This window comes from Dendrobates tinctorius, unplaced genomic scaffold (assembly GCF_039654945.1).
Source record: "Dendrobates tinctorius isolate UK_male_01 unplaced genomic scaffold, ASM3965494v1 ptg000122l, whole genome shotgun sequence".
NCBI classification, from domain to species: domain Eukaryota; kingdom Metazoa; phylum Chordata; class Amphibia; order Anura; family Dendrobatidae; genus Dendrobates; species Dendrobates tinctorius.
The window spans coordinates 7478693-7505410 of NW_027361790.1; the positions used below are offsets into that span (position 1 = coordinate 7478693).

Here is a 26718-nt window from a genome sequence, read left to right on the forward strand (position 1 = left end):
TTGGCAATCAGAGGGTCATAGCGTGCTCCCCCCGGCTAAAATCATCATCTGTCTACATGCTATAAAGGGTAAAAAAATTCCAGGGGAGTACTTCACGGCCCCAGGACCTGTTAACAAGCCCAGAGCAGGTCCTAAGCTTTCCAACGCCACCTCGTGCGCCCCGCTAGCATGCCCAGAAGCCGATCAGGGGACCCCGAAAGCTCAAAAAGAACCAGCCCTCCTAAAGATTGATCTGCCTGGATCAGCTTTCTGGGGCCTCAGACCCCACAACTCCCGAGGGGAAAGTGCCAGCAACCCCAAATTTTGCAAACACGTTCTTCAGACTGCTACCTAAAAGGGGGTACCTCAATGGGGCCCCTGAACACAGAGGAATTGGCAATCAGGGGGTCATAGCGAGCTCCCCCCGGCTAAAATCATCATCTGTCTACATGCTATAAAGGGTAAAAAAATTCCAGGGGAGTACTTCACGGCCCCAGGACCTGTTATCAAGCCCAGAGCAGGTCCTAAGCTTTCCAACGCCACCTCGTGCGCCCCGCTAGCATGCCCAGAAGCCGATCAGGGGACCCCGAAAGCGCAAAAAGAACCAGCCCTCCTAAAGAATGATCTGCCTGGATCAGCTTTCTGGGGCCTCAGACCCCACAACTTCCGAGGGGAAGGTGCCAGCAACCCCAAATTTTGCACACACGTTCTTCAGACTGCTACCTAAAAGGGGCTACCTCAATGGGGACCCTGAACACAGAGGAATTGGCAATCAGGGGGTCATAGCGTGCTCGCCCCGGCTAAAATCATCATATGTCTACATGCTATAAAGGGTAAAAAAATTCCAGGGCAGTACTTCACGGCCCCAGGACCTGTTATCAAGCCCAGAGCAGGTCCTAAACTTTCCAACGCCACCTCGTGCGTCCCGCTAGCATGCCCAGAAGCCGATCAGAGGACCCCGAAAGCGCAAAAAGAACCAGCCCTCCTAAAGAATGGTCTGCCTGGATCAGCTTTCTGGGGCCTCAGACCCCACAACTCCCGAGGGGAAGGTGCCAGCAACCCCAAATTTTGCACACACGTTCTTCAGCCTGCTACCTAAAAGGGGCTACCTCAATGGGGCCCCTGAACACAGAGGAATTGGCAATCAGGGGGTCATAGCGTGCTCCCCCCGGCTAAAATCATCATCTGTCTACATGCTATAAAGGGTAAAAAAATTCCAGGGGAGTACTTCACGGCCCCAGGACCTGTTATCAAGCCCAGAGCAGGTCCTAAGCTTTCCAACGCCACCTCGTGCGCCCCGCTAGCATGCCCAGAAGCCGATCAGGGGACCCCGAAAGCGCAAAAAGAACCAGCCCTCCTAAAGTATGATTTGCCTGGATCAGCTTTCTGGGGCCTCAGACCCCACAACTCCCGAGGGGAAGGTGCCAGCAACCCCAAATTTTGCACACACGTTCTTCAGACTGCTACCTAAAAGGATCTACCTCACTGGGGCCCCTGAACACAGAGGAATTGGCAATCAGGGGGTCATAGAGTGCTCCCCCCGGCTAAAATCATCATCTGTCTACCTGCTATAAAGGGTAAAAAAATTCCAGGGGAGTACTTCACGGCCCCAGGACCTCTTATCAAGCCCAGAGCAGGTCCTAAGCTTTCCAACGCCACCTCGTGCGCCCCGCTAGCATGCCCAGAAGCCGATCAGGGGACCCCGAAAGCTCAATAAGAACCAGCCCTCCTAAAGAATGATCTGCCTGGATCAGCTTTCTGGGACCTCAGACCCCACAACTCCCGAGGGGAAGGTGCCAGCAACCCCAAATTTGGCACACACGTTCTTCAGACTGCTACCTAAAAGGGGATACCTTAATGGGGCCCCTGAACACAGAGGAATTGGCAATCAGGGGGTCATAGCGTGCTCCCCCCGGATAAAATCATCATCTGTCTACATGCTATAAAGGGTAAAAAAATTCCAGGGGAGTACTTCACGGCCCCAGGACCTGTTATCAAGCCCAGAGCAGGTCCTAAGCTTTCCAACGCCACTTCGTGCGCCCCGCTAGCATGCCCAGAAGCCGATCAGGGGACCCCGAAAGCTCAAAAAGAACCAGCCCTCCTAAAGAATGATCTGCCTGGATCAACTTTCTGGGGCCTCAGACCCCACAACTCCCGAGGGGAAGGTGCCAGCAACCCCAAATTTTGCACACACGTTCTTCAGACTGCTACCTAAAAGGGGATACCTCAATGGGGCCCCTGAACACAGAGAAATTGGCAATCAGGGGGTCATAGCGTGCTCCCCCCGGCTAAAATCATCATCTGTCTACGTGCTATAAAGGGTAAAAAAATTCCAGGGGAGTACTTCACGGCCCCAGGACCTGTTATCAAGCCCAGAGCAGGTCCTAAGCTTTCCAACGCCACCTCGTGCGCCCCGCTAGCATGCCCAGAAGCCGATCAGGGGACCCCGAAAGCTCAAAAAGAACCAGCCCTCCTAAAGAATGATCTGCCTGGATCAGCTTTCTGGGGCCTCAGACCACACAACTCCCGAGGGGAAGGTGCCAGCAACCCCAAATTTTGCACACACGTTCTTCAGACTGCTACCTAAAAGGGGCTACCTCAATGGGGCCCCTGAACACAGAGGAATTGGCAATCAGGGGGTCATAGCGTGCTCCCCACGACTAAAATCATCATCTGTCTACATGATATAAAGGGTAAAAAAATTCCAGGGGAGTACTTCACGGCCCCAGGACCTGTTATCAAGCCCAGAGCAGGTCTTAAGCTTTCCAACGCCACCTCGTGCGCCCCGCTAGCATGCCCAGAAGCCGATCAGGGGACCCCGAAAGCTCAAAAAGAACCAGCCCTCCTAAAGAATGATCTGCTTGGATCAGCTTTCTGGGGCCTCAGACCCCACAACTCCCGAGGGGAAAGTGTAAGCAACCCCAAATTTTGCGTACACGTTCTTCAGACTGCTACCTAAAAGGGGATACCTCAATGGGGCCCCTGAACACAGAGAAATTGACAATCAGGGGGTCATAGCGTGCTCCCCCCGGCTAAAATCATCATCTGTCTACATGCTATAAAGGGTAAAAAAATTCCAGGGGAGTACTTCACGGCCCCAGGACCTGTTATCAAGCCCAGAGCAGGTCCTAAGCTTTCCAACGCCACCTCGTGCGCCCCGCTAGCATGCCCAGAAGCCGATCAGAGGACCCCGAAAGCGCAAAAAGAACCAGCCCTCCTAAAGAATGATCTGCCTGGATCAGCTTTCTGGGGCCTCAGACCCCACAACTCCCGAGGGGAAGGTGCCAGCAACCCCAAATTTTGCACACACGTTCTTCAAACTGCTACCTAAAAGGGGGTACCTCAATGGGTCCCCTGAACACAGAGAAATTGGCAATCAGGGGGTCATAGCGTGCTCCCCACGGCTAAAATCATCATCTGTCTACATGCTATAAAGGGTAAAAAAATTCCAGGGGAGTACTTCACGGCCCCAGGACCTGTTATCAAGCCCAGAGCAGGTCCTAGACTTTCCAACGCCACCTCGAGCGCCCCGCTAGCATCCCCAGAAGCCGATCAGGGGACCCCGAAAGCTCAAAAAGAACCAGCCCTCCTAAAGAATGATCTGCCTGGATCAGCTTTCTGGGGCCTCAGACCCCACAACTCCCGAGGGGAAGGTGCCAGCAACCCCAAATTTGGCACACACGTTCTTCAGACTGCTACCTAAAAGGGGCTACCTCAATGGGGCCCCTGAACACAGAGGAATTGGCAATCAGGGGGTCATAGCGTGCTCCCCCCCGGCTAAAATCATCATCTGTCTACATGATATAAAGGGTAAAAAAATTCCAGGGGAGTACTTCACGACCCCAGGACCTATTATCAAGCCCAGAGCAGGTCCTAAGCTTTCCAACGCCACCTCGTGCGCCCCGCTAGCATGCCCAGAAGCCGATCAGGGGACCCCGAAAGCTCAAAAAGAACCATCCCTCCTAAAGAATGATCTGCCTGGATCAGCTTTCTGGGGCCTCAGACCCCACAACTCCCGAGGGGAAGGTGCCAGCAACCCCAAATTTTGCACACACGTTCTTCAGACTGCTACCTAATAGGGGCTACCTCAATGGGGCCCCTGAACACAGAGGAATTGGCAATCAGGGGGTCATAGCGTGCTCGCCCCGGCTAAAATCATCATCTGTCTACATGCTATAAAGGGTAAAAAAATTCCAGGGGAGTACTTCACGGCCCCAGGACCTGTTATCAAGCCCAGAGCAGGTCCTAAGCTTTCCAACGCCACCTCGTGCGCCCCGCTAGCATGCCCAGAAGCCGATCAGGGGACCCCGAAAGCTCAATAAGAACCAGCCCTCCTAAAGAATGATCTGCCTGGATCAGCTTTCTGGGACCTCAGACCCCACAACTCCCGAGGGGAAGGTGCCAGCAACCCCAAATTTGGCACACACGTTCTTCAGACTGCTACCTAAAAGGGGATACCTTAATGGGGCCCCTGAACACAGAGGAATTGGCAATCAGGGGGTCATAGCGTGCTCCCCCCGGATAAAATCATCATCTGTCTACATGCTATAAAGGGTAAAAAAATTCCAGGGGAGTACTTCACGGCCCCAGGACCTGTTATCAAGCCCAGAGCAGGTCCTAAGCTTTCCAACGCCACTTCGTGCGCCCCGCTAGCATGCCCAGTAGCCGATCAGGGGACCCCGAAAGCTCAAAAAGAACCAGCCCTCCTAAAGAATGATCTGCCTGGATCAACTTTCTGGGGCCTCAGACCCCACAACTCCCGAGGGGAAGGTGCCAGCAACCCCAAATTTTGCACACACGTTCTTCAGACTGCTACCTAAAAGGGGATACCTCAATGGGGCCCCTGAACACAGAGAAATTGGCAATCAGGGGGTCATAGCGTGCTCCCCCCGGCTAAAATCATCATCTGTCTACGTGCTATAAAGGGTAAAAAAATTCCAGGGGAGTACTTCACGGCCCCAGGACCTGTTATCAAGCCCAGAGCAGGTCCTAAGCTTTCCAACGCCACCTCGTGCGCCCCGCTAGCATGCCCAGAAGCCGATCAGGGGACCCCGAAAGCTCAAAAAGAACCAGCCCTCCTAAAGAATGATCTGCCTGGATCAGCTTTCTGGGGCCTCAGACCACACAACTCCCGAGGGGAAGGTGCCAGCAACCCCAAATTTTGCACACACGTTCTTCAGACTGCTACCTAAAAGGGGCTACCTCAATGGGGCCCCTGAACACAGAGGAATTGGCAATCAGGGGGTCATAGCGTGCTCCCCACGACTAAAATCATCATCTGTCTACATGATATAAAGGGTAAAAAAATTCCAGGGGAGTACTTCACGGCCCCAGGACCTGTTATCAAGCCCAGAGCAGGTCTTAAGCTTTCCAACGCCACCTCGTGCGCCCCGCTAGCATGCCCAGAAGCCGATCAGGGGACCCCGAAAGCTCAAAAAGAACCAGCCCTCCTAAAGAATGATCTGCTTGGATCAGCTTTCTGGGGCCTCAGACCCCACAACTCCCGAGGGGAAAGTGTAAGCAACCACAAATTTTGCGTACACGTTCTTCAGACTGCTACCTAAAAGGGGTTACCTCAATGGGGCCCCTGAACACAGAGAAATTGACAATCAGGGGGTCATAGCGTGCTCCCCCCGGCTAAAATCATCATCTGTCTACATGCTATAAAGGGTAAAAAAATTCCAGGGGAGTACTTCACGGCCCCAGGACCTGTTATCAAGCCCAGAGCAGGTCCTAAGCTTTCCAACGCCACCTCGTGCGCCCCGCTAGCATGCCCAGAAGCCGATCAGAGGACCCCGAAAGCGCAAAAAGAACCAGCCCTCCTAAAGAATGATCTGCCTGGATCAGCTTTCTGGGGCCTCAGACCCCACAACTCCCGAGGGGAAGGTGCCAGCAACCCCAAATTTTGCACACACGTTCTTCAAACTGCTACCTAAAAGGGGGTACCTCAATGGGTCCCCTGAACACAGAGAAATTGGCAATCAGGGGGTCATAGCGTGCTCCCCCCGGCTAAAATCATCATCTGTCTACATGCTATAAAGGGTAAAAAAATTCCAGGGGAGTACTTCACGGCCCCAGGACCTGTTATCAAGCCCAGAGCAGGTCCTAGACTTTCCAACGCCACCTCGAGCGCCCCGCTAGCATCCCCAGAAGCCGATCAGGGGACCCCGAAAGCTCAAAAAGAACCAGCCCTCCTAAAGAATGATCTGCCTGGATCAGCTTTCTGGGGCCTCAGACCCCACAACTCCCGAGGGGAAGGTGCCAGCAACCCCAAATTTGGCACACACGTTCTTCAGACTGCTACCTAAAAGGGGCTACCTCAATGGGGCCCCTGAACACAGAGGAATTGGCAATCAGGGGGTCATAGCGTGCTCCCCCCCGGCTAAAATCATCATCTGTCTACATGATATAAAGGGTAAAAAAATTCCAGGGGAGTACTTCACGACCCCAGGACCTATTATCAAGCCCAGAGCAGGTCCTAAGCTTTCCAACGCCACCTCGTGCGCCCCGCTAGCATGCCCAGAAGCCGATCAGGGGACCCCGAAAGCTCAAAAAGAACCATCCCTCCTAAAGAATGATCTGCCTGGATCAGCTTTCTGGGGCCTCAGACCCCACAACTCCCGAGGGGAAGGTGCCAGCAACCCCAAATTTTGCACACACGTTCTTCAGACTGCTACCTAATAGGGGCTACCTCAATGGGGCCCCTGAACACAGAGGAATTGGCAATCAGGGGGTCATAGCGTGCTCGCCCCGGCTAAAATCATCATCTGTCTACATGCTATAAAGGGTAAAAAAATTCCAGGGGAGTACTTCACGGCCCCAGGACCTGTTATCAAGCCCAGAGCAGGTCCTAAGCTTTCCAACGCCACCTCGTGCGCCCCGCTAGCATGCCCAGAAGCCGATCAGGGGACCCCGAAAGCTCAAAAAGAACCAGCCCTCCTAAAGAATGATCTGCCTGGATCAGCTTTCTGGGGCCTCAGACCCCACAACTCCCGAGGGGAAGGTGCCAGCAACCCCAAATTTTGCACACACGTTCTTCAGACTGCTACCTAAAAGGGGCTACCTCAATGGGGCCCCTGAACACAGAGGAATTGGCAATCAGGGGGTCATAGCGTGCTCCCCCCGGCTAAAATCATCATCTGTCTACATGCTATAAAGGGTAAAAAAATTCCAGGGGAGTACTTCACGGCCCCAGGACCTGTTATCAAGCCCAGAGCAGGTCCTAAACTTTCCAACGCCACCTCGAGCGCCCCGCTAGCATGCCCAGAAGCCGATCAGGGGACCCCGAAAGCTCAAAAAGAACCAGCCCTCCTAAAGAATGATCTGCCTGGATCAGCTTTCTGGGGCCTCAGACCCCACAACTCCCGAGGGGAAGGTGCCAGCAACCCCAAATTTGGCACACACGTTCTTCAGACTGCTACCTAAAAGGGGCTACCTCAATGGGGCCCCTGAACACAGAGGAATTGGCAATCAGGGGGTCATAGCGTGCTCCCCCCCGGCTAAAATCATCATCTGTCTACATGATATAAAGGGTAAAAAAATTCCAGGGGAGTACTTCACGACCCCAGGACCTGTTATCAAGCCCAGAGCAGGTCCTAAGCTTTCCAACGCCACCTCGTGCGCCCCGCTAGCATGCCCAGAAGCCGATCAGGGGACCCCGAAAGCTCAAAAAGAACCAGCCCTCCTAAAGAATGATCTGCCTGGATCAGCTTTCTGGGGCCTCAGACCCCACAACTCCCGAGGGGAAGGTGCCAGCAACCCCAAATTTTGCACACACGTTCTTCAGACTGCTACCTAAAAGGGGCTACCTCAATGGGGCCCCTGAACACAGAGGAATTGGCAATCAGGGGGTCATAGCGTGCTCCCCCCGGCTAAAATCATCATCTGTCTACATGCTATAAAGGGTAAAAAAATTCCAGGGGAGTACTTCACGGCCCCAGGACCTATTATCAAGCCCAGAGCAGGTCCTAAACTTTCCAACGCCACCTCGTTTGCCCCGCTAGCATGCCCAGAAGCCGATCAGGGGACCCCGAAAGCTCAAAAAGAACCAGCCCTCCTAAAGAATGATCTGCCTGGATCAGCTTTCTGGGGCCTCAGACCCCACAACTCCCGAGGGGAAGGTGCCAGCAACCCCAAATTTTGCACACACGTTCTTCAGACTGCTACCTAAAAGGGGCTACCTCAATGGGGCCCCTGAACACAGAGGAATTGGCAATCAGGGGGTCATAGTGTGCTCCCCCCGGCTAAAATCATCATCTGTCAACATGCTATAAAGGGTAAAAAAATTCCAGGGGAGTACTTCACAGCCCCAGGACCTGTTATCAAGCCCAGAGCAGGTCCTAAGCTTTCCAACGCCACCTCGTGCGCCCCGCTAGCATGCCCAGAAGCCGATCAGGGGAGCCCGAAAGCTCAAAAAGAACCAGCCCTCCTAAAGAATGATCTGCCTGGATCAGCTTTCTGGGGCCTCAGACCCCACAACTCCCGAGGGGAAGGTGCCAGCAACCCCAAATTTTTCACACACGTTCTTCAGACTGCTACCTAAAAGGGGCTACCTCAATGGGGCCCCTGAACACAGAGGAATTGGCAATCAGGGGGTCATAGCGTGCTCCCCACGGCTAAAATCATCATCTGTCTACATGATATAAAGGGTAAAAAAATTCCAGGGGAGTACTTCACGGCCCCAGGACCTGTTATCAAGCCCAGAGCAGGTCCTAAGCTTTCCAACGCCACCTCGTGCGCCCCGCTAGCATGCCCAGAAGCCGATCAGGGGACCCCGAAAGCTCAAAAAGAACCAGCCCTCCTAAAGAATGATCTGCCTGGATCATCTTTCTGGGGCCTCAGACCCCACAACTCCCGAGGGGAAGGTGCCAGCAACCCCAAATTTTGCACACACGTTCTTCAGACTGCTACCTAAAAGGGGCTACCTCAATGGGGCCCCTGAACACAGAGGAATTGGCAATCAGGGGGTCATAGCGTGCTCCCCCCGGCTAAAATCATCATCTGTCTACATGCTATAAAGGGTAAAAAAATTCCAGGGGAGTACTTCACGGCCCCAGGACCTGTTATCAAGCCCAGAGCAGGTCCTAAGCTTTCCAACGCCACCTCGTTTGCCCCGCTAGCATGCCCAGAAGCCGATCAGGGGACCCCGAAAGCTCAAAAAGAACCAGCCCTCCTAAAGAATGATCTGCCTGGATCAGCTTTCTGGGGCCTCAGACCCCACTACTCCCGAGGGGAAGGTGCCAGCAACCCCAAATTTTGCACACACGTTCTTCAGACTGCTACCTAAAAGGGGATACCTCAATGGGGCCCCTGAACACAGAGAAATTGGCAATCAGGGGGTCATAGCGTGCTCCCCCCGGCTAAAATCATCATCTGTCAACATGCTATAAAGGGTAAAAAAATTCCAGGGGAGTACTTCACGGCCCCAGGACCTGTTATCAAGCCCAGAGCAGGTCCTAAGCTTTCCAACGCCACCTCGTGCGCCCCGCTAGCATGCCCAGAAGCCGATCAGGGGACCCCGAAAGCTCAAAAAGAACCAGCCCTCCTAAAGAATGATCTGCCTGGATCAGCTTTCTGGGGCCTCAGACCCCACAACTCCCGAGGGGAAGGTGCCAGCAACCCCAAATTTTGCACACACGTTCTTCAGACTGCTACCTAAAAGTGGCTACCTCAATGGGGCCCCTGAACACAGAGGAATTGGCAATCAGGGGGTCATAGCGTGCTCGCCCCGGCTAAAATCATCATATGTCTACATGCTATAAAGGGTAAAAAAATTCCAGGGGAGTACTTCACGGCCCCAGGACCTGTTATCAAGCCCAGAGCAGGTCCTAAGCTTTCCAACGCCACCTCGTGCTCCCCGCTAGCATGCCCAGAAGCCGATCAGGGGACCCCGAAAGCTCAAAAGGAACCAGCCCTCCTAAAGAATGATCTGCCTGGATCAGCTTTCTGGGGCCTCAGACCCCACAACTCCCGAGGGGAAGGTGCCAGCAACCCCAAATTTTGCACACACGTTCTTCAGACTGCTACCTAAAAGGGGCTACCTCAATGGGGCCCCTGAACACAGAGGAATTGGCAATCAGGGGGTCATAGCGTGCTCCCCCCGGCTAAAATCATCATCTGTCAACATGCTATAAAGGGTAAAAAAATTCCAGGGGAGTACTTCACGGCCCCAGGACCTATTATCAAGCCCAGAGCAGGTCCTAAGCTTTCCAACGCCACCTCGTGCGACCCGCTAGCATGCCCAGAAGCCGATCAGGGGACCCCGAAAGCTCAAAAAGAACCATCCCTCCTAAAGAATGATCTGCCTGGATCAGCTTTCTGGGGCCTCAGACCCCACAACTCCCGAGGGGAAGGTTCCAGCAACCCCAAATTTTGCACACACGTTCTTCAGACTGCTACCTAATAGGGGCTACCTCAATGGGGCCCCTGAACACAGAGGAATTGGCAATCAGGGGGTCATAGCGTGCTCGCCCCGGCTAAAATCATCATCTGTCTACATGCTATAAAGGGTAAAAAAATTCCAGGGGAGTACTTCACGGCCCCAGGACCTGTTATCAAGCACAGAGCAGGTCCTAAACTTTCCAACGCCACCTCGTGCGCCCCGCTAGCATGCCCAGAAGCCGATCAGGGGACCCCGAAAGCTCAAAAAGAACCAGCCCTCCTAAAGAATGATCTGCCTGGATCAGCTTTCTGGGGCCTCAGACCCCACAACTCCCGAGGGGAAGGTGCCAGCAACCCCAAATTTTGCACACACGTTCTTCAGACTGCTACCTAAAAGGGGCTACCTCAATGGGGCCCCTGAGCACAGAGGAATTGGCAATCAGGGGGTCATAGCGTGCTCCCCCCGGCTAAAATCATCATCTGTCAACATGCTATAAAGGGTAAAAAAATTCCAGGGGAGTACTTCACAGCCCCAGGACCTGTTATCAAGCCCAGAGCAGGTCCTAAGCTTTCCAACGCCACCTCGTGCGCCCCGCTAGCATGCCCAGAAGCCGATCAGGGGACCCCGAAAGCTCAAAAAGAACCAGCCCTCCTAAAGAATGATCTGCCTGGATCAGCTTTCTGGGGCCTCAGACCCCACAACTCCCGAGGGGAAGGTGCCAGCAACCCCAAATTTTTCACACACGTTCTTCAGACTGCTACCTAAAAGGGGCTACCTCAATGGGGCCCCTGAACACAGAGGAATTGGCAATCAGGGGGTCATAGCGTGCTCCCCACGGCTAAAATCATCATCTGTCTACATGATATAAAGGGTAAAAAAATTCCAGGGGAGTACTTCACGGCCCCAGGACCTGTTATCAAGCCCAGAGCAGGTCCTAAGCTTTCCAACGCCACCTCGTGCGCCCCGCTAGCATGCCCAGAAGCCGATCAGGGGACCCCGAAAGCTCAAAAAGAACCAGCCCTCCTAAAGAATGATCTGCCTGGATCATCTTTCTGGGGCCTCAGACCCCACAACTCCCGAGGGGAAGGTGCCAGCAACCCCAAATTTTGCACACACGTTCTTCAGACTGCTACCTAAAAGGGGCTACCTCAATGGGGCCCCTGAACACAGAGGAATTGGCAATCAGGGGGTCATAGCGTGCTCCCCCCGGCTAAAATCATCATCTGTCTACATGCTATAAAGGGTAAAAAAATTCCAGGGGAGTACTTCACGGCCCCAGGACCTGTTATCAAGCCCAGAGCAGGTCCTAAGCTTTCCAACGCCACCTCGTGCGCCCCGCTAGCATGCCCAGAAGCCGATCAGGGGACCCCGAAAGCTCAAAAAGAACCAGCCCTCCTAAAGAATGATCTGCCTGGATCAGCTTTCTGGGGCCTCAGACCCCAAAACTCCCGAGGGGAAGGTGCCAGCAACCCCAAATTTTGCACACACGTTCTTCAGACTGCTACCTAAAAGGGGATACCTCAATGGGGCCCCTGAACACAGAGAAATTGGCAATCAGGGGGTCATAGCGTGCTCCCCCCGGCTAAAATCATCATCTGTCAACATGCTATAAAGGGTAAAAAAATTCCAGGGGAGTACTTCACGGCCCCAGGACCTATTATCAAGCCCAGAGCAGGTCCTAAGCTTTCCAACGCCACCTCGTGCGCCCCGCTAGCATGCCCAGAAGCCGATCAGGGGACCCCGAAAGCTCAAAAAGAACCAGCCCTCCTAAAGAATGATCTGCCTGGATCAGCTTTCTGGGGCCTCAGACCCCACAACTCCCGAGGGGAAGGTGCCAGCAACCCCAAATTTTGCACACACGTTCTTCAGACTGCTACCTAAAAGGGGCTACCTCAATGGGGCCCCTGAACACAGAGGAATTGGCAATCAGGGGGTCATAGCGTGCTCGCCCCGGCTAAAATCATCATATGTCTACATGCTATAAAGGGTAAAAAAATTCCAGGGGAGTACTTCACGGCCCAAGGACCTGTTATCAAGCCCAGAGCAGGTCCTAAGCTTTCCAACGCCACCTCGTGCTCCCCGCTAGCATGCCCAGAAGCCGATCAGGGGACCCCGAAAGCTCAAAAGGAACCAGCCCTCCTAAAGAATGATCTGCCTGGATCAGCTTTCTGGGGCCTCAGACCCCACAACTCCCGAGTGGAAGGTGCCAGCAACCCCAAATTTTGCACACACATTCTTCAGACTGCTACCTAAAAGGGGCTACCTCAATGGGGCCCCTGAACACAGAGGAATTGGCAATCAGGGGGTCATAGCGTGCTCGCCCCGGCTAAAATCATCATATGTCTACATGCTATAAAGGGTAAAAAAATTCCAGGGGAGTACTTCACGGCCCCAGGACCTGTTATCAAGCCCAGAGCAGGTCCTAAGCTTTCCAACGCCACCTCGTGCGCCTCGCTAGCATGCCCAGAAGCCGATCAGGGGACCCCGAAATCTCAAAAAGAACCAGCCCTCCTAAAGAATGATCTGCCTGGATCAGCTTTCTGGGGCCTCAGACCCCACAACTCCCGAGGGGAAGGTGCCAGCAACCCCAAATTTTGCACACACGTTCTTCAGACTGCTACCTAAAAGTGGATACCTCAATGGGGCCCCTGAACACAGAGAAATTGGCAATCAGGGGGTCATAGCGTGCTCCCCCCCGGCTAAAATCATCATCTGTCTACATGCTATAAAGGGTAAAAAAATTCCAGGGGAGTACTTCACGGCCCCAGGACCTGTTATCAAGCCCAGAGCAGGACCTAAGCTTTCCAACGCCACCTCGTGCGCCCCGCTACCATGCGCAGAAGCCGATCAGGGGACCCCGAAAGCTCAAAAAGAACCAGCCCTCCTAAAGAATGATCTGCCTGGATCAGCTTTCTGGGGCCTCAGACCCCACAACTCCCGAGGGGAAGGTGCCAGCAACCCCAAATTTTGCACACACATTCTTCAGACTGCTACCTAAAAGGGGCTACCTCAATGGGGACCCTGAACACAGAGGAATTGGCAATCAGGGGGTCATAGCTTGCTCGCCCCGGCTAAAATCATCATCTGTCTACATGCTATAAAGGGTAAAAAAATTCCAGGGGAGTACTTCACGGCCCCAGGACCTGTTATCAAGCCCAGAGCAGGTCCTAAGCTTTCCAACGCCACCTCGTGAGCCCCGCTAGCATGCCCAGAAGCCGATCAGAGGACCCCGAAAGCGCAAAAAGAACCAGCCCGCCTAAAGAATGATCTGCCTGGATCAGCTTTCTGGGGCCTCAGACCCCACAACTCCCGAGGGGAAGGTGCCAGCAACCCCAAATTTTGCACACACGTTCTTCAGACTGCTACCTAAAAGGGGCTACCTCAATGGGGCCCCTGAACACAGAGGAATTGGCAATCAGGGGGTCATAGCGTGCTCCCCCCGGCTAAAATCATCATATGTCTACATGCTATAAAGGGTAAAAAAATTCCAGGGGAGTACTTCACGGCCCCAGGACCTGTTATCAAGCCCAGAGCAGGTCCTAAGCTTTCCAACGCCACCTCGTGCGCCCCGCTAGCATGCCCAGAAGCCGATCAGGGGACCCCGAAAGCGCAAAAAGAACCAGCCCTCCTAAAGTATGATCTGCCTGGATCAGCTTTCTGGGGCCTCAGACCCCACAACTCCCGAGGGAAGGTGCCAGCAACCCCAAATTTTGCACACACGTTCTTCAGACTGCTACCTAAAAGGGGCTACCTCAATGGGGCCCCTGAACACAGAGGAATTGGCAATCAGGGGGTCATAGCGTGCTCCCCCCGGCTAAAATCATCATCTGTCTACATGCTATAAAGGGTAAAAAAATTCCAGGGGAGTACTTCACGGCCCCAGGACCTGTTATCAAGCCCAGAGCAGGTCCTAAGCTTTCCAACGCCACCTCGTGCGCCCCGCTAGCATGCCCAGAAGCCGATCAGGGGACCCCGAAAGCTCAAAAAGAACCAGCCCTCCTAAAGATTGATCTGCCTGGATCAGCTTTCTGGGGCCTCAGACCCCACAACTCCCGAGGGGAAGGTGCCAGCAACCCTGTAAAATATCAGTATTTCTATAATAAAAAAATATATGGATTAATTCTCTCATACAGAATAGCTAACAGGCTTTGCTTACTTTAGAGAAGTGACTGACTTATTCTGAGTGCCTTGGCTCACACAGCTGTCTCTCTTGTCAAATGTATAGGTCAAAATAGTCAAAGCTGTCAAAATGTGACTATTTAGAGATAATGAATGGTTCTAAAGATCTCAGACTTTAGGCTTAAATATCTCAGACTAAGGTAATGCATAAATAACTGTATGCATATTGTTAAAATAACTACGGTGCACTTAATATGGAAGAACTTATGAACATAGTGGCAAGCCACCTTATGTGGTTGTAGTTTATAGGTCAGAATAGTATATAAAGCCGGTCTAACTCTTGTTCAGGAGATCTCATATCCCTTGAGACTCTCGAACACCCGGACAACACAACTGCTCAAGACTATATGTAAGAACAATGCTCGTTTTCTCTTCAAATAATTATTGCATGTCATGAACTTACTTTTCTTCATTTTTGTAATCACTTTTTGAATGAACAATTAAAAACAAGATTTATTTTATCCTCAATTCAACATTGCCTTCACTTTTGATTCTCAACCGTGCAAGAAGATATATATATATATATTTTTCTACATTTTGGCGAGCCTTAGCCAGACTGATCTTTTGTGCTAATTTTGGCTGGCATTCCTTCCTCGATTGTGCAAGGGGGGAGCACGAACTCTGCTAAAAAACCACCTGTTGTACAAGCTTCCTCAGGAATTCCACTATTTCACGGCACAAAGGATCACACTGAACCTGAAGACGACGGGTGAGGATCGTAAAGAGCTGCATGCGTCTCATCCAGACGGAGATCTGAGGATTGCATAAGGACACAGAGGACCATCCATTGACGGGAAAGACTCTCAATAGGTGAGAAAAAAATATAATGGATTTTATACATGATTATGCTAAGAAAAGTAACATAGATTTCAAGTTTGTTCATAATCATACGGATGCCCAATTATGGTCTAGTTTGTATAATCAATGTGAGGCAGAAAATGTTAAAATTGACAAAAGGTTTTTCTCAGTAAGAAAATTACAAAGGAAACTTCAGAATGTTATGCAGCTAGTTCATGTGTATAATAGCTTAGTCTTTGAGAAAACTGAACCTAACACCTATAAAACATGTATTGTCACACAAGACATTAATCACACTGACACACCAGGTGACACACAAGAGTCTGACGGGGATTACTTTGATTGTCCAAATTGTTTGATTTTGTCAGAGCACATAGAACAATTGGAAGATCAAATAGATACCAGGACAGAGTTATTGTCTAAATTACGACAAGATATAAAAAGGGTTTCTGCTAACACAAGATCAACAGGAAAACAGGAGGACGGTGTTGCCTCATCATTTGTACCAAATATGCAAAATCCAGATGCTTCAGTAGAGGAATTAGAGGCAGTAGAATTACAACGGAAAAAATTACATGACAGAGCAGCACGCATTAATCTGAAAATACACGATCAGCTAATGAAAATTGTAAAAGACATTCCAAATTACAATGATAAGATGGATGCCTTTTATAATGCGGACACTTTTGAATCAAACACAGACAAATACAATCTGAATGATGAGCAAAAGAATAAAATATTCAAAGTTTGGTTACCTTCACATATGGGAAAAAGATTACAGACCACACCCAGATTAAATGATGAGAATGAAATGGCACATAGTACAAAAGAAGACAGACTTAGACAATTAGTATTGTTTACAACTGGAGAAGACATGCCTACAGTTGATATTTTAGGGAGTTTACAAACAAATATTTCTGAAGACCCATTCTCTTTTTTGGTAAAGTTTGAACAGGCCTATAGGATGGTAATGGATCTCGGGCCTCACGAAGAGCCAGCATCCATGATCAAATTTTTTGTAAAGAAGTTCAAGTACTTAGATCCTGCCTCAGTGCAATTGGCTAACACTCAGCCATCATTGCAAGAAGCAACAGTTTTTATTGACAGAATAAGGAGATCCATGAAACAAAATCAGGTCAAGGCTAAAATAGCGATAGTTCATGAGAAGGAAGACAGTCAACTGAAACCTAGAGCCACAGTAATCTCCAAGAGCAGGGATTACATTGAGCATAGAGGTAAAAATACTACACAAAGGAACAATATCCATTGTTATTTTTGTGGTATACCTGGACACTTGAAGTGGCAGTGCAGGAAATTTTTGAGAGCAGAATCAGAGATGGGTACACAAGGAACAGGTAAGCTTGGAAGGGAAAATGGACTCATGCCAAAATCATACACCACACCTTCCGCACCTGCATTACAATTATCTGCACCTGCTCATACTGCCAACAGACAAACACAGTCACCATATGCACCATTAATCAGACAGATCAGAGAAATGACAGTGAAGGAAACAGAGTCAAGGGATAGAATTCCAAGGTCTTTTAAAAAGGACACTGGTCTTCTCCCATCTCCTTCATCTTTCTGACAATCACAGACTATTCCTGTACCACATCCATTGGAATTTGTGACTCGAGTTACATTGGATGACTGTGGAAGACCATTTATCAAAGTAAGTTTAGCAGGACAGAATGTTGTATTTCTCATTGACACAGGAGCTCAGTTAAGTGTTACAAACCTTGATTTGAAGCTAAACCCAGATTCACCAGTTTGTACAATTGTCGGATTCAGTGGAAAAGGTGGAACTAAAGCAACCTTAGTTCCCAATGTGACTTTGGAAATACCTAGTTCTTTCAAAACAGAAATTGACATCTGGTATTGTCGTGATTCTGAAAATATACTTGGCACAGATTTTATGCAGAAATTCGGATGGGTAGTTGACCTAGGAAATCAAGTGATCTGGAAAGATTCCAATGGTTGTAAACCGGTAGTCATTGATCCTAATGATTATAGCCATGTTGGAAGTATTTGCTTGAATGATGTGGTGTCATCTGACCATTTGTGGTCTGACACTAATGATGACAAGGTATTGACAGAAATTGTACAGCTTTTTCCTTCTCTTTGGGCTCAGTTCAGGAATCAGGTTGGAACAATGAAAGACGTTATCGTGAATGTGGAGGGGCGTGATCCCCCGCCACAGCGTCAGTATAAATTGCCTCCAGAATCAATTGACTCTATGTCAAAGATCATACAGGAATTGTTAGATCAAGGTGTTATCCGAAAGGCTAATTCTGTAAGTAACAATCCTTTGTGGTGTGTTTTGAAATCTGATGGTTCTTATCGAATGATATTGGATTTACGGATGTTCAATAAGCATACACCCAATGTCGCACCAATTGTGGCAGATACTCATGACATGATGGCAAGGTTAAATGCAAAGGCCAAATACTTCTCTGTACTGGACATTAGCAATGGTTTTTTCAGTATACCTCTTGAAAAGAGTTGTCAGTATAAGTTTGCATTTACTTTCTTGGACGAGCAATATCTGTTTTGCAGGTTACCTCAAGGAGCACATTTGTCACCTAGTGTTTTTCATCAGGCATTGGCAAAGGTATTATCCAGATTTTCGAGGCCTGATTGCATTCTGCAATATGTGGATGATATTTTATTGTCTACAGAGGATAAAGAGACACATGTTTCTCTTCTGACAGAATTGTTTGAGTTGCTGCATGATGCAGGGTTGAAATTGAACACCAAAAAGGTCAAATTAATGCAGACTGAGGTCAGATTTTTAGGGGTGCTGTTGAGTCCAGGAAAAAGGCAGCCACTGCAGGAAAGAATTGAGGCAATTGCTTCCCTACCAATTCCGACATCACACAAGGTATTGAGACATTTTTTAGGTCTTATGAATTATTCAAGGGATTTCATTGAGAATTTTGCAGATAAGGCCAGATCTTTATATGATCTTTTGAAAGGTGAAAACAGTGATTACTTTGGTCCTTGGGGTGATGAACAGCAAACCTCATTTGAACAATTGAAAATGAATTTACAAAATGCACCTGCTTTGTCCACAGTAGATCCTTCGGCTCCATTTGCTTTGCAAGTGCATACATCAGGAACATCTGTTTCTGCTGTATTACTGCAATTACAGGGAGAAGAGTGGAGAATTTTGGGCTATTTTTCAAAACTTCTCTCACCTGTTGAAAAAGGTTTTGAGACCTGTGCAAGACATTTGGTAGGTGTGTACTTTGCAGTCAAAGCAACCGAACATATTGTCGGGTTCAACAAAATCATTTTGCAAACTCCTCACTCTACACTAAAACTTCTCTTTGAGAATAATATCCCAGGTGTGTCACATCAGAGATTTGCTCATTGGTTATTGTCATTGTCTCCCAAACAAATTGAGGTAGATTACAAGGCCAAATATGTTCTTCCTCAGCTGATGCAATATGAAGGACAAACTCATGATTGTTTACAGTCTTTTCAGGATCCAAGTCCATCACTTTTCAGACGGAAAGCAGAGGTAACAGACGAACCAATTTTTGTAGATGGTTCCAGATTCTATTCAGATGGGCACTATTATTCAGGATATGCCATTTTTTATCCCAACAGAGGACAGGTTGTGAAGCACAAATTACCGAGTCATTTTTCAGCTCAAAGAGCAGAGCTAGAAGCAGTAAAAATGGTACTACAGCTGAATGAAGCAGATGATCAGTGTCCCATTGTGATCTACAGTGATAGCTCTTATGTTGTAAGATCACTGACAGATTACTTGTCAGTTTGGGAAAAAAGAGGTTATGTAGATTCATCTAATAAGACTCTTGTTCACAGTGACACACTGAAGACAATTTTCAGGATAGCATCAAAAAACCCTAATGGTTTTGCTATTGTCAAGGTTCCGGCCCATAAAAAATCTGATGATGAATTATCTGTTGGAAATGCAACCGCAGATATGCTAGCCAAAGAGGCAGCCCTGACAGGAGAAGAGGTGTTTGAACCTGAACCTCTCGAGGTTTCAGCAGTTCAAAGAACAGACACGCATATCCCTTCTTTTGCGGAAGAACAAGAAAAAGACTCATCTCTTGTTGCTTCCCGGGTTGATCCAAAACCTCCCTTTGTTTGTGAAAACGGGGTTTTGTGTCATGACTTAAACGGGGAGTTGCGTCCTGTTGTCCCAAGACATCTACAGGTTGAGTTCACAAAATACAATCATGAAAGTTTGGGTCATTTGGGCCAACAAAAATTGTTAGGCATTCTCAGAGAGAAATTTTACTGGGAAAAGATGGAAGAGACAGTGCAAAGTGTTGTTCAATCATGTCTCATTTGTGCCCAAATTAATCCAAGACCAAAAGGACAGAAACCGCCACTACTCCGAATCGCACCTGCAGATGGTCCATGGTCTACGTTACAAATCGACTACATTGGACCGTTACCATCAGGTAAAAATGGTCTCAGGTATGCATTGGTTGTAGTAGATGTTTTTTCTAAGTGGGTTGAAATTTTACCTGTCAGGAAAGATGATGCTTTGTCTACAGCTAGAGCATTAGTTAATCATGTCTTTTGTACTTGGGGGATCCCAAGAATGATCACCTCTGATCGAGGAAGTCACTTTACAGGAAAAATCATGCAAGCCGTTTGTGCTATTCTAGGGGTACGACAGCAGTTTCATGTACCCTACCATCCACAGTCTGCTGGTATTGTGGAAAGGATGAATAGAACAATAAAATCCAGAATTGCCAAGATGTTATTGGACAAAGGCAATACTTGGGTTGATGCAGTACCTTTTGTACTGTTGAGTGTAAGAGGAACAACCTCTGCCACAACTCAGTTTACTCCTTTTGAACTGATGACAGGAAGAAAAATGCCATTGATTTTTCCTCATGAACCATTTTTGTCTACACCACAAAAAGATGCTGTTGCAAGGTCCAAATGGTTGCAATTGTTGCAGGAAAATTTGAAAACGATTCTTCCACATGCTGCATCAAGAATGCAGAGAATGGAGCCACCATATGTATCCAAATTCAAGAAAGGGGCTCTAGTGATGATTAAAACTTTCAGGAAGAATGGACCTTGGGAAAGTAATTGGGAAGGTCCCTTTGAAATTATCGAAACCATGGGACAAGTGATGATTCTTGTGCAACGAGCATCTAAGGTGGTTAAAAATACCCGCAGACAACAAAAATTGTGGGTACATGTTGATCAATGCAAACTGTATATTGCAAAATAATGATACTGCATTTCTTTTAGGAAGAAATGGATTCCAATAAGAACTGGAATACGAAACTCCACGTCCTTGATGGAAGGGATTCAACACCAATCCTTCAGGAGAAAAAGAAATTTCCCAGGAAAAGCTACTATCTGATGGGAATCACATTTCTGCTGTTTTGTACTGTTTCAACTGTGATCTACGCTGAAGATATTTCACACCATGGAACAAATACTAGTGAAGTGAAGGAACTTTTCAAAGGAACTTTACATCCAAGGAAACCAAGAGGAACGAATCTACAAAGCTTAATAGATGAGGACATACCGGACGATTCAGTAGATATTACTGGAAACATTTGCATGGGTTTTGGTGCAAAATGCTGTATTGAGCTACACTTCATACATGACACTGACATAATATTACACGCAGCCACAGGACCTAAGACGAAGTTCACACAGTTACAAGGAGATTATATACACAATAATAAGACAGGCACATGGGAATGTAGTCCTACAGATGTGTTATTCTGGAATATAGAGATAAGAGGTGAAGAGAGAGCTGTGTGGTCAGGCGATATTACAAATGATATGATCGCAAAAGGGAAAGTTGAAACATCCAAAACAGATGCTTGGTTAAGGACACAACTATTTGGGAAAGTTTTAGATCCTGCATTTCTTTCTATTACAGAAGGAGACGAGGATTGGGTAAAAACATGGAATTTTCAGATAACCAGAGAACCAGTACAAGTACAGGTATCTGTAGTTTTTACAGTTTCAAATACTATAGCTCCAGAAGTAAGGGTTACACCACAAGCAGTATATAGTCAAGAAAATATGTCTCCTTTATTATTAAAATGCAACACGAGGTTAGAGCTACCTTCAGAATCTTTGTTAATATGGACCAAAGATAAATCATTTTTGGGAAGTTTTTCAAATGGTCCAACAAATGTTATACACAGAGGTCAATCCGGTAACGTGAGATGGTTAAATAAGGATTTTATTTTTTCTGTAGATAATCCATCTCCTAAGGATTCTGGACTTTACCAATGTTGCATTTTAACGAAGTATAACTACAAACAATGTAGAGATGTAAAGGTAAATATATGGTCAGCAGTAGATAATGTATGCACACAGACAAGATTTCAACCATCTACTCCTTTTCAGATCAATCAGTTCCAAACTAAACCTCTGTTACGAGATGGAGTGTTTCTGACCATGGTATGGACCTTTAACATGTCTAACTGGAAAATCTCTTCTAGATATCCCCAGTGTCAACCACATCTCACTAACATGGAGATGGGAATAGAACAATGGTTTGGGAAAAGAACTTCAACACAGGTTAGAAGTAAGAGGGGAATGTTTGAAGGTATTTTGGGGGGATTAGGAACAGTAGGAAGTTTAATTAACACTATGGACATTCATACACTTAAATCAGATCTGGAAAATATTGGGTATATTGGAGGAAAAGGGGTAGAGATTCAGAAAAGCTTGAATCAAGTCCTTGAAAAGATGGTTTTGAACACTGCTACTGTATTGGGATCTTCTGTATCACATCTTCAAGATGCTACTTTAGCTTTAATGGAAAGTGAACAGGAATCTCAAGTGGCCAAAACATGTCTAGAAATTCAGATTGAATATTCCACCAATCTGAAAATGATTGCACAAGCCTTACAAAGTGGAATTACCCCTTTAGGGCTAATAAGAAATTTGCCCATAGAATATAACTTTGCGTTAAACCATACAGATTTGTGGGTAAATAAGTGGTTAGGATGTGAACAGAACATTTGTGTAGGAACATCATTGATTCCAGTGTCAGGAAGAGAAGAAACCCTGGTTCCTATAGGTGTTCTGGGAATTCCTGTCAGCCCTACACAATTGTTATATTATCAATTACAGTACACAGATTTTGCATTTGATGGTACAAACATTGAACAATTAGACATTTCGTCATGCTTAAATTTTGTTTCCAAGGTAATGTGTCTACCTGGACAGGATAAAGTCATTTATCATTCATGTTTCCATAATCATACTTCTTGTCATGCCAGAGTTGAGAATGTCCACACGATACATGACTTGGTGACACCAGCAAGCGCTAACAAAACTTGTTTCCAAGTCATGTCAGGAAGAGAAGCAGTTTCTGCATTCTTCTCATCTTGTGTACATGTCGAAAATCTGACAATGGGTTTATATTGTATTGAGGGAAATGTTAAAACTCTCACAAAGAAGGAAGGAAGTATTAATATTACGTCAATAGGCTCAAGACGTCTGAAAATCCTTCCGATCCAGTTCAATTTGTCACAAGTCAATAAATTCCCTTGGGATTTGTGGACAAATGAAATAAAGAAAGACAAGGGTTTATTGAATCTGCTGACAAAACAATTAAAAGAAGCTGAAATTGTATTTAGACATGAACAAGGTAATCTAAATGATATTGAACATGAATGGACGAGTATGTCAGGCTCATCTTGGTGGAGAAATTTAGGAAAATCTGTAACTAGTTGGTCACAGTCTTCAGCGAAAATGGCAGCAGGAAATGTATTGTCTAATCCGATCGTTATTTTATTTATCATAGTTTTGCTGTGTATAATATATCAAATAATTATTATGTGTAAAATTAGGAGAATTTATAAGAATATAAAGATAGAAATGAAAAAGGAAGATGATATTTTAAGAGAGATGTTAAAACGAAAAAAATATAACTCTCTGATCTAATTTTTGTTTTTACAATAGGTTTGAAAATTCAGATGACATTCAGGGCAGATGTTGATACAAGGTTTTCAGAATAAAGAATGAATGTGATACGAATGGTGAGAGAATGAGTTAGGATTGATTATGATATTTCTCAAATCATAATCAGGGGGGACTGTAAAATATCAGTATTTCTATAATAAAAAAATATATGGATTAATTCTCTCATACAGAATAGCAAACAGGCTTTGCTTACTTTAGAGAAGTGACTGACTTATTCTGAGTGCCTTGGCTCACACAGCTGTCTCTCTTGTCAAATGTATAGGTCAAAATAGTCAAAGCTGTCAAAATGTGACTATTTAGAGATAATGAATGGTTCTAAAGATCTCAGACTTTAGGCTTAAATATCTCAGACTAAGGTAATGCATAAATAACTGTATGCATATTGTTAAAATAACTACGGTTCACTTAATATGGAAGAACTTATGAACATAGTGGCAAGCCACCTTATGTGGTTGTAGTTTATAGGTCAGAATAGTATATAAAGCCGGTCTAACTCTTGTTCAGGAGATCTCATATCCCTTGAGACTCTCGAACACCCGGACAACACAACTGCTCAAGACTATATGTAAGAACAATGCTCGTTTTCTCTTCAAATAATTATTGCATGTCATGAACTTACTTTTCTTCATTTTTGTAATCACTTTTTGAATGAACAATTAAAAACAAGATTTATTTTATCCTCAATTCAACATTGCCTTTACTTTTGATTCTCAACCGTGCAAGAAGATATATATATATATATATTTTTCTACAAACCCCAAATTTTGCAAACACGTTCTTCAGACTGCTACCTAACAGGGGCTACCTCAATGGGGCCCCTGAACACAGAGGAATTGGCAATCAGGGGGTCATAGCGAGCTCCCCCCGGCTAAAATCATCATCTGTCTACATGCTATAAAGGGTAAAAAAATTCCAGGGGAGTACTTCACGGCCCCAGGACCTGTTATCAAGCCCAGAGCAGGTCCTAAGCTTTCCAACGCCACCTCGTGCGCCCCGCTAGCATGCCCAGAAGCCGATCAGGGGACCCCGAAAGCGCAAAAAGAACCAGCCCTCCTAAAGAATGATCTGCCTGGATCAGCTTTCTGTGGCCTCAGACCCCACAACTTCCGAGGGGAAGGTGCCAGCAACCCCAAATTTTGCACACACGTTCTTCAGACTGCTACCTAAAAGGGGCTACCTCAATGGGGCCCCTGAACACAGAGGAATTGGCAATCAGGGGGTCATAGCGTGCTCGCCCCGGCTAAAATCATCATATGTATACATGCTATAAAGGGTAAAAAAATTCCAGGGCAGTACTTCACGGCCCCAGGACCTGTTATCAAGCCCAGAGCAGGTCCTAAACTTTCCAACGCCACCTCGTGCGCCCCGCTAGCATGCCCAGAAGCCGATCAGAGGACCCCGAAAGCGCAAAAAGAACCAGCCCTCCTAAAGAATGGTCTGCCTGGATCAGCTTTCTGGGGCCTCAGACCCCACAACTCCCGAGGGGAAGGTGCCAGCAACCCCAAATTTTGAACACACGTTCTTCAGCCTGCTACCTAAAAGGGGCTATCTCAATGGGGCCCCTGAACACAGAGGAATTGGCAATCAGGGGGTCATAGCGTGCTCCCCCCGGCTAAAATCATCATCTGTCTACATGCTATAAAGGGTAAAAAAATTCCAGGGGAGTACTTCACGGCCCCAGGACCTGTTATCAAGCCCAGAGCAGGTCCTAAGCTTTCCAACAACACCTCGTGCGCCCCGCTAGCATGCCCAGAAGCCGATCAGGGGACCCCGAAAGCTCAAAAAGAACCAGCCCTCCTAAAGAATGATCTGCCTGGATCAGCTTTCTGGGGCCTCAGACCCCACAACTCCCGAGGGGAAGGTGCCAGCAACCCCAAATTTTGCACACACGTTCTTCAGACTGCTACCTAAAAGGGGCTACCTCAATGGGGCCCCTGAACACAGAGGAATTGGCAATCAGGGGGTCATAGCGTGCTCCCCCCGGCTAAAATCATCATCTGTCTACATGCTATAAAGGGTAAAAAAATTCCAGGGGAGTACTTCACGGCCCCAGGACCTGTTATCAAGCCCAGAGCAGGTCCTAAGCTTTCCAGCGCCACCTCGTGCGCCCCACTAGCATGCCCAGAAGCCGATCAGGGGACCCCGAAACTCAAAAAGAACCAGCCCTCCTAAAGAATGATCTGCCTGGATCAGCTTTCTGGGACCTCAGACCCCACAACTCCCGAGGGGAAGGTGCCAGCAACCCCAAATTTTGCCCACACGTTCTTCAGACTGCTACCTAAAAGGGGCTACCTCAATGGGGCCCCTGAACACAGAGGAATTGGCAATCAGGGGGTCATAGCGTGCTCCCCCCGGCTAAAATCATCATCTGTCTACATGCTATAAAGGGTAAAAAAATTCCAGGGGAGTACTTCACGGCCCCAGGACCTGTTATCAAGCCCAGAGCAGGTCCTAAGCTTTCCAACGCCACCTCGTGCGCCCCGCTAGCATGCCCAGAAGCCGATCAGAGGACCCCGAAAGCGCAAAAAGAACCAGCCCTCCTAAAGAATGATCTGCCTGGATCAGCTTTCTGGGGCCTCAGACCCCACAACTCCCGAGGGGAAGGTGCCAGCAACCCCAAATTTTGCACACACGTTCTTCAGACTGCTACCTAAAAGGGGCTACCTCAATGGGGCCCCTGAACACAGAGGAATTGGCAATCAGGGGGTCATAGCGTGCTCCCCCCGGCTAAAATCATCATCTGTCTACATGCTATAAATGGTAAAAAAATTCCAGGGGAGTACTTCACGGCCCCAGGACCTGTAATCAAGCCCAGAGCAGGTCCTAAGCTTTCCAACGCCACCTCGTGCGCCCCGCTAGCATGCCCAGAAGCCGATCAGGGGACCCCGAAAGCGCAAAAAGAACCAGCCCTCCTAAAGTATGATCTGCCTGGATCAGCTTTCTGGGGCCTCAGACCCCACAACTCCCGAGGGGAAGGTGCCAGCAACCCCAAATTTTGCACACACGTTCTTCAGACTGCTACCTAAAAGGGGCTACCTCAATGGGGCCCCTGAACACAGAGGAATTGGCAATCAGGGGGTCATAGCGTGCTCCCCCCGGCTAAAATCATCATCTGTCTACATGCTATAAAGGGTAAAAAAATTCCAGGGGAGTACTTCACGGCCCCAGGACCTGTTATCAAGCCCAGAGCAGGTCCTAAGCTTTCCAACGCCACCTCGTGCGCCCCGCTAGCATGCCCAGAAGCCGATCAGGGGACCACGAAAGCGCAAAAAGAACCAGCCTTCCTAAAGTATGATCTGCCTGGATCAGCTTTCTGGGGCCTCAGACACCACAACTCCCGAGGGGAAGGTGCCAGCAACCCCAAATTTTGCACACACGTTATTCAGACTGCTACCTAAAAGGGGCTACCTCAATGGGGCCCCTGA

General features: G+C 48.0%; 1 protein-coding gene across 1 annotated transcript; it reads left to right on the forward strand.

The window, feature by feature from the left end:
• The first annotated feature begins 15063 nt into the window (after positions 1–15063).
• On the forward strand, positions 15064–23977 carry LOC141046853 (uncharacterized). The gene is made up of 2 exons (XM_073541528.1): positions 15064–15349; positions 20585–23977. Exon 2 carries the CDS (start codon positions 20591–20593, stop codon positions 23252–23254), a length of 2664 nt encoding a protein of 887 aa, XP_073397629.1. The 5' UTR covers positions 15064–15349; positions 20585–20590; the 3' UTR covers positions 23255–23977.
• The last annotated feature ends 2741 nt before the right edge of the window (positions 23978–26718 follow it).